Source organism: Notothenia coriiceps, unplaced genomic scaffold, assembly GCF_000735185.1.
Source record: "Notothenia coriiceps isolate Sejong01 unplaced genomic scaffold, NC01 NC01_scaffold00024667, whole genome shotgun sequence".
Taxonomy (NCBI): domain Eukaryota; kingdom Metazoa; phylum Chordata; class Actinopteri; order Perciformes; family Nototheniidae; genus Notothenia; species Notothenia coriiceps.
In genome coordinates, this window is record NW_011357368.1 from 7126172 (window position 1) to 7135374 (window position 9203).

The 9203-nt window shown below is 42.9% G+C and overlaps 1 protein-coding gene across 1 annotated transcript in view; it reads right to left on the reverse strand.

Annotated features, from left to right (window-relative positions):
• Positions 1-8617, reverse strand: part of LOC104955469 (coiled-coil domain-containing protein 85A-like) — a 15735-nt gene extending 7118 nt beyond the window's left edge. The window contains exons 1-2 of the mRNA XM_010782795.1: positions 8059-8617; positions 5943-7007 (exon numbers count right to left, since the gene is read on the reverse strand). Coding sequence (XP_010781097.1) covers positions 5943-7007; positions 8059-8280 — 1287 coding nt within the window. The 5' untranslated portion in view covers positions 8281-8617. The remainder of the gene's footprint in view (positions 1-5942; positions 7008-8058) is intronic.
• Between the last annotated feature and the right edge of the window lie 586 nt (positions 8618-9203).

Here is a 9203-nt window from a genome sequence, read left to right on the forward strand (position 1 = left end):
AATGGTATGGTATCCTAGCTTAACTGTTATCTGTAAACCGTTTCCCTAAATCTACTATTTAGGGAGATAATTCCACTGACATCCTTAATAACACAGCTAGATTTGAATCAGAATGTAACTGATAATATTCGCCCAATAAAAATCTTTTAAACTTCTTCTTAGCCGTTAAAAGTCGCGCCAGCGAACGGCGAGCTAAGAGCTGGCAACCTGCTACAGCTCCTGTTAGCAATGGCGGGCTAACCTCTGCGGAAACGATATGAGAGGCTCACGATCCGCCATGCCGTAAAAAAGTGGTCCATTGGACGTGAACGGGAGATGAGTAACGGCTAGCCTCAATCTAGATATGCGCGATGCCACCCGACCCCTACCTCTCAGCTGCGGATTTGCGGGCTGCTCAGGGCTCTCTCCTACAGGCGCTATCTGTGAACACAGCCGCGACTTCCGAAATTGGTGGACTCCATCGCTCCAACCTGCACTCGTTGGCCAGAACGAGGGCAGAGAAGGGACATCGACTATCTGAATCAAAGCTCTTTTTATTTGAAACTCTTGATGGATCGACGCATGCGAAGTATATACCTTCCCCTTCGCCCACAACCGCCGATACCAAAAAATCATAAAAATCCAAAAGACAAAGAAAAGAGAATGACCAGAGGTTTTATTTTCGATTGAGGCGCTGAAACACAAAACTGCCCCGGTTGCCAGCTTCAAAAGTATGTTTACCTTGTCCCAATCTTGACCGCCAAAGCTTCCTACCTTCACCCACTAAAAAAGGACACCAACAGCTTCTCAACGGTGAATCAGTGCGGTATTCACGTGAGCCCATGGGACATAATTTCCTTGGGCAAATGCTACCCACAATAAGCCAGGCAGCCCAGCTTTCAAAGCGCTCGACAAACCATAGCTTGAGAAGCACGGCGGTACAACTGCTCTCTCAGGCTGGTCTTGGATCAAAAGAGATCATGTCTGTGAATGGGGACATGTGCGAGAGCAGCCTGAAGAGTTACTGGGCTCCGTCAATAACCGAAAGGGAGAAATGGAGCAACATTCTGTCCTCCAACCCAGGAAATAGCACCACATCGGGTCAGTGCCTTTCCATGTTGTCTGTCCTTACACACACATTAGCGGTAGTGATACAACTGTGGCAATATTGTTTCCCGTTTTTTTACATGTTGGGAATTGCGCTTTCAGATGTGTTATCTGCGAAATTTCCACCGCAAGGAGAGAGGATCGAGGACAGAAACGTTGATCTGAATATCCCTAAAGATTTCCCATTCACTATGTTGCAACAGCCTAGTTCAAACATCAACAACGGACTATTTTTTGTAGCGGATGAATGTCATTTTAAATCAGTTAAAACAATGTTTTTAATCATTAAAAACATGTTCTAAATCAATAAAAGCATTTCAATTAATATTGGGAGTCATAACGTTACTTTGTTGAGAATGTGGCCATGTAATAAGCGGGATAATGTGCAGCGACGCGTCGGGCTCCTGATCAGCCTGTCGGTGTTCTTTTCCCCATAATGAGCGCGTCGCTGCACATTATCCCTTACTTAGCTTTTTACTTATGGCGATTGCATTTACTTATTTTCCGCAATATACCAAATTCCAATGGGAAAATCCCTTTTCTTTTTCTTGATGGAAACCTTATGGCGCTAACGTCCAGGTCGGCCAACCAAAATACGGCATCACTGCAACGCCCTTAGACAGCAGATCTTTATAGTTATCCGAAATTATTAATGGGATGGACTCTTGTTTTCACATTAACAAACACTTATCATAAAAATGAGAGCCAACAGCTTCCACTCGAATTTCCTTGCACATATTGAAAATGTGACTATGACAAAATAAATGAATGAATGTTAAATCTTAATGTGGTATTTCATCAAAGTTCTATATTTAGGCGAGGGCGTAGTGAAACCATTTAAATCTAATTTGTTTTACGTGTCAGAAACAATCTGAGTCATTTGCTGACCTATTTTTTTTTGGAACTGGACACAGCGTTTTCTTCCTAGTATTCCACTGAGAGCTATAAAGCAGGAAAACTAGAGAGGGCTGGGGATTTACTAAACGTTAAGCATATAGAGTGTTGCAAATTATATTAAGATGTGTAATGCATCATCTCAGTTTTTGGTACAGTACATCTCGCCACTATTGTTCCTTGTTAACAGCTGAGTCAGGGATCCTGTGTCCACCCAAGGTACAAAGCTATTTCCCATGGCCTCAGCTGTAATATAGAGAACCTCCACTCAGCACTACAGAAATCATTACTGCTGCAGGAAAACCATAGGACAGCACCAACACACGTTCATGTTACAGAGAACAGAAAGCCTTCATATACATATTAGTATATCTAAGGGTATAGGGGTTTTTACAACTAATTGAACAGTCTTAATTTAAAAAAAGAAAGAAATATGATTCTAACCAATTCACCACAGTTGTTAATATGCCTGTGGACTGTACAGAATATGTATATAGCTGCCGGATGCTGAATATAAAGCAACTGTATTTACACAACACAACCCACTCGTGTTTTTATTGTCAATGTCAGGATATGGTGCCTTTATTAGCTAACAAACGCTACATCTAACATCATATGTTGATATTTTTATGCACTTCTGCACAATAAAATAATCTGATCGTTATTCCATTTATGGCAGACCTTACGAAGGAAAGAAAAATAATTGACAACTATCTGAGATAAGAGAATGTCCGGGCTTTTTCTGAGTTTGTTCCATAGTTTGTTCACATAATAAAGTGAATTTGCATACTGAATGGATCTAATACTGGATGTAGTGTAAAGTGTCTTTTTTTTTGTATTGATATATAACGCCATTAATACGTTTATTTTATTTCTCTGAAAAAGCATGGCTCCATATTAGAGAACTTATATAAAAAGTTATATAAAAATGGTGATTGGAATGTCACTAAAGCCCCGTTTGAATTAGATTTAGTTCTCTAGGGGAGGTGGTATGATATTACCAATGCCTGCGCTGGTCAGTGATTTTTCTGTCCAGAGCGCCTACAGTATGTGGGTATTTCTCTTTTTTAACAACAGTGGAATTCCATGAATGTTCAACATGTATTAACATGGTAACAGATGGAAAATCATGTCAGCCAAGACATCTGAACTAAAGGAATGGAAAAAATGAATACAGAAATGTTGCTCACCACATCAACGGCATTCACAACCGCATTCTCTTTTAAACCTGATGGTAAATGGACTGCATTTATATGGTGTATTTTCCAGCACCTTTACATACAAAAGGTGCCTACCAGTAAAGGAGACTAACATTCAAACATTCACAAATCGTTGGCCATTTCACCGTGAGCAATTTGGGGTGAAGGGTCTTTGAAGAGCACAACGTCATATTGACTGCAGTGACCTGGGTTTGAACCACCAACTTTGCGTTAAATGGAGATTGCCACAGTTGCCAAAATATGTCCTGCAACTTTACATTAAGACTAAAAGGTTCTTAGGATACTGTAGACAACATAACACTCTGGGGGGTGTTCTGGTGCACCAGCAGATGAATGCAGTAAAGGTAATATCATTGTGTGAAGTTTTGGTGCACTTTTGATAAGCACTTGGGTAGAGGCTATTCCTCTACTTGATAAGCCACCATCCAACATCAATGGTTAGGGTTAGGGTTATGTAATGTATGTATGCAAAACAACCAATGATAGAGCAAATGCATTAACAATCAATACACATCACCAAACCTGTCTCTTAAAGAGGTAACTTCTCCCAATTAAGAGTTGGCACGATTGGACAATAAAGCTTAAAATGTGTATATTGATTATATTGATAAAAGTAAATAATTAATATGATTTACATGGTTAATTATGTTTTTTAGCCAACAGTATTTCAGCCGGGTCATTGAGGGTTGATTCCCTATGTAAATTATATAAGACATTTCATACTGGATCAAATTATAATAGTGAAACTAATCATATTTGTTATAGAACAGCCAACCATGTATAAGCTGTTCTTTTAGTGTTTTTTTGGTGGAAATGGACTGAAAAGATAACTGTCTCTTAAATGCATCATTGTTATTGTGAAAGATTGTATAATTAAAACAGAGATTGTTGTATCCTAAATCACAGTATTGTGTACACTTGAAAGTTGGTGTGCCTCAAAAGGGCAAAATGGCTGAGGTGGAAGAAGTACTCAGGCCCTTTACTTGAGTAAAGGGTCAGTTTTACCCTCCGACGGACCCTGGACACAACGCGTACATTTATCAAAATCATCACTTTCAAAGTAAACACTCAGAAATACATGAACCGAGATAAGCAGGTTTTTGTGACGTCACAAGGGACTGCTTAAGATTATTTCATGCCACTAAAATTAATTCAGGCTTAAAAACTCAGAAAATCACACAATGTGTCTTCTGCTGTCAAAATAAAACCTACAATATTGTGCATGTGGGAATATATTTCAACATATCAGAAATGTGGAGCTACTGTCAAAGGAGCTCTAATTAAAATAAGTGTACAGCTCACAAACACAATGGTGTGTGTATGTGTGTGTGCTTGCTGGCTAAACACACACACCTAGCGTACATATGTAACCCATACGCTCTGGAGGGTTGCATCACCCACGTTCCCCTGCTTACAAACACACAGAAGAGTACACACCTCCCTCACTGTCTTACTGCACCTGTGTGTGTTAATGTGTCTGATTGTAATTCTGTCTCCTAAACTTGGTCTGAGCATAGTTGAGGTTTTGACATTTGGGTGAATTTCACCTTGTCTTTCCATTCGTACATAAAACGAAGATCATCTATGACTGGGGCAGCGCACATTAGAACCATAGGATTTATAAAATACTGATTCTGTGTCTATTCTATCACCCATAGGATTATGTAGAGTGGTTATGTAGCTAAAAGTTGGCAACTATGGGCGTCGCCATGTTGGCAGTTACGCAAACTCCTGACTATCCCAAAATTAACATCTTTGTTGGAGTTGAGGCAACTGGTGGTATGGCAGACAGCAAGCGTTCCAGACAAAATTCCTCTGTAACTCAAAGTGGTCAGGTCCTGAGAAAATGTAAGCCTTGACATAATAAAGAATACAAAAAATCATTAAAAAAAATACCCAACCGTACAGTTGTCATTAATAGGGATATGAGCTGTAGAGACGGTTGATTTGTGCCATAAGGTTGGGCACTTTGCCATGGGGAATGGCTCAGCCAGCCTCAAGTGGCCATTCCGTAAACTGCATGTGTTGGCACTTCCTGAAAAAGCTATTAGTTTAATAGACCTTGGCAAATTATCTAATCAAGGTCAATTTATTTTCATATGCTTCATCCAGAATCTTTAACTGCATCTCGTGGTCTTGACAGCTGATGGTATTAGCTCAGTTCTCATGGAGATGGTTGATCTGTAGATATGTGGGAAATGTAGCTGCCTCTTAATCTGCGCTCATCTGTATGTTCACATGTATGAGGTTTCGGTAGAATCAAACTCTTAAGCGATATGGGGATGGTGCAGAGTTCAGTTCTGGATTACTGTTTGGAATGTTGTCAAGTTAAGTGTGAAAAACATTAAGAGTCAACACAATTGGTTTATCTGGCCGAAAAGTCTACTTTTTTATTTTTCTGATAATAGTATTTCACTGCAATATGTATTTCCATTAAAGCTCTTGCACAAGAGTTGTTGGTCGAGAATGTCTCTATTGTGCTGGTGGGTCACTGTGCCATATTCTCACTTGGCATGGATACAGACCTGGTTCATGTCTTGGTTTAAGGCCAGGGCATAAATATAAATAGTGGGTTTCTGTTAGTTTCTTGGAGCTAAGTATAATTAATTTCCATTGTTTCAAAGCCAGGTGATTGTGACTCAATCAGTCCAGATTCGTGCTGGTATAACTTGTGTATTTTTCTAAATGTTCTTGGTAATGGGTAATGAATGAGTAATGAATTAAATACCAGATAAGAGTTACCCTTTGCCTACCGTTGTACAGACTATGGTGGTGGGGAGCCATCTCCTCTCCCGCTGCTCTCCTCTGCTCCCTGCCTGGGGATCCATCGCTAAACCTCCCCTTACCGTGCTCCATCCCGGGGCTGTGCTGATAGTGCTGGTGGTGCCGTATAGACTCCGGACTACCCACGATCACCCGCCCTTTCCTCATGTGCTCTGGGGTCCCCATCGCTGCAAGCATGGCCTCCGGACTTCCACAGCATGCCCCCCCCATGTGACTTGAGCGGTGTCTCTGACCCAGCTCTGGGCTTGACTTGGCGGTGTTCTTCCCACGGCCGGGTGATGCCTGCCCTGACATAGATAGCTGTTTGTGGGCTAGTAGGTCAGAGCTGTGGGGTTTTGGGTTGGAGTCACATGGTATCCTGGTGGGAGACTTACTGTGTTTCTCCTGGCTGTGACTCCGAAGGCCACGAGGGTCCAAGTCTGTGAGGGATCCCCCTCGGGGGCGGCACGACTGGGGGAATGTGTAGTACTCCGGGGTGGAGCTGTGCCTCCTTCCTGTGGATTCACACACATCTCCTGGTTTCCGGTGGTGTTCCGAAGAGATGCATCTTGACCCAGGACTGGTGTTGGAGCCAAGGAGGGGGGGTTTGAGGTTGTCTGGGCTGTCCGTGCTCCCTGCGCTGGAGGTGCTGCTTCCATCGCCTACATCCCGCAGCAGGCCAGGTGCTGGGGCACCTCCACCCATTTGAGACGAGCTGCTCTGACTGTCAATGGAGCTCCTACGCCCGGTTCCTCCATTCCCCCCCACAACTCCTCCAGCCACTGCCGCAGTCCTCTCCTCCTCCAGCATGAGGCACACCTCCTTGAGCTCCAGGTTTTCCCGGATGACTTCCAACTGGCGCTGCTCCAGCTCCTTCAGCTTCTGCAGGTAGATGGCCACCTCCTTCCTCATCAGGCCAGCGCTGTAGCGGCCCAGACGCTGCCACTCCCTCGAAACACGCTTTCCCTTCTGCCGGTCGTCGTCCAGGAAGCAGCACAGGTCCCGCAGCTCCTGGTTGTCCTCCTGCAGTTTCTGGTTCACGTCCTGGTTAACATTGGCACACAAAAAGAAGCACACACAGAGCAGAAGTAATACGTTTATTAAGTGTTTGTAAAATCGCACTTGTAGCTTAGACTTGCAACTGAACACTAAGCCAACGATAAAAATAATAAATATTGTGTACTGCCATTTAATATAAAATCATCTATGATTACGGGATACGATTTATTTTCCATTTCCCTAGCCCTAATACATAATTGTTGTCATTTGACATAAAGATATTTACTGATTTACTATGATATAAAACACAGAAAAACCAGCAAACATGACATTGGAAAGGCTAAAACAAGGTAATAATTGGCTCCATTTTGCATTTACTCAAGAACCATCCTTAAGGACTATTTTGACATACTTGTACTTGACTTGAGTATTTCCTATTCCAAACTTGAAAAGCAGTATTTTAGTTTTTACTGTACTACATTTAATTAAGACAAGCTACTTTATGAAAATAAAAACACATGATAAATTATATGATGCAGTACTGTATTACTTATATACCCTGTTTTTTAAGGGGAAATACAATTGGCACCACATGTATTTGTTGGTTATGCATCATTAAAAAAAAAAAGTCAAATATAATACAATACTGTGAAGAAGCTGCTCTGCATATTGAGTACTATGTTTGATACTTGACGTACATTTTGCTCATAATAAAGGGTTGTACTTGTAATCGAGTATTTTAAGACCTCATTATTTGTTCTATTACTCAGGGCCGTCCCACCCTACAGGAACCCCCCCCATCGACGCTCGCGAAACAGAGGGCCTCATCATCTAACTTTGCGTGGGGCCTCAAGTTGGCCAGGGACGGCCCTGCTTTTACTCAAGTAAAGGGTCTGAGTATTTCTTCCACCTCAGCCATTTTGCCCTTTTGAGGCCATATTTCAGATTGCTTCCTCTCTTAATGATCATACCCTACAGAAGATGATTAGGGCCACATGTGATTTTCTTTTTTTGGGTCTGACCAAAAGTGTTTTTTTATTTGTTTTATTCTGATATTAAACTCAGAAATCTGGCCCTTCCATCTCCCCCCCCTCACCTTTAGACTCCGGATCTCGTTCAGGTGCTGCTGGAGTCTCCGGTTCACCTCCCGCATCAGATTGCCGTGCTCCACGATGGCGCTCCTCTTCCCCGCCTCTGCCCTCCGCAGTTTCCGCACCAGCTCCTCTTTGCCCCACTTCAGCAGCTCCTCGTCGCTGATTTTGGAGATATCCTCCGCCGGACTCTCAGCGCTTTTGGAAACCTGCGCGCCTTTCTCCATCCTTTTAGTTGAGGTTAGCAAGGGAAAAAAGTCTGGTGGATTTCAGAAACACCAAACCAAGCCTGACAGGGATAACTCTGATCCTACTTATGTTCCCACCAACCCACCCATTTTTTTTTACGTCCGTGGATTTACATCGTTTTCAGTTGGGCTGAGCCTCGCCCATGCTGCGGCTCGGGTCTCCGCTCGGGTCTCTGCGGCTGCTGCTGCTCTCTCCCCGCTGTTAGAGCTTCAGTCCGCCCTCTGCTGCGGCTCTGGCTGTGCCCTCGCTCGGATTGGCGGGGCGGTTTCTCTCCAGGTGCATGCCTGCTGCCTTTGCGCACTCCCGCTGCTCAGTGCGCACTACCGCTGCCCGACCGCTGGGGATGAGGGGAGGGAGTGGAGGACTGCAAGGGGAGGCTGCAGGTGTATATCCAGGATGAGAAGGTGTGTTGAGTGGAGGAAAGAATCTCCCTTCTCTCGTTCCTTCACCCTCTACCTCTCTCCTAACGTCTTTTTTATCGGGTTGCGCCATCTGCTGATGGTATCCGGCCATTACTAAAACATAATAATGATAATAAACTTTATTTATATGGCAAAAACATATTGCAAAGTGGTTTAACATTAAAATACACTGACAGCAAGTTAATTAAACAAAAGCAACTAAACATAAAAACATATAGTAAAACACATAAAATAATACAACAAAAATAAATACAATACAAATAAATGAAAAATAAGACTAAAAATGAAATTACATAAAGGCAATTCTCAAAAAAAGTGACTTAAAAGAGCTGACATTTTGCAGCGCTGCTCTCCTCGGGACCTTGGAACGACCGACAGGAATGCCTCTGAGGATCTCAGGGTGGGGGCCTGGGGTGGAGCAGAGGGATCTAAAAGGTCAGATAAATAACTTGGGGCCAGGCGTCTCAAGGCCTCAAAGG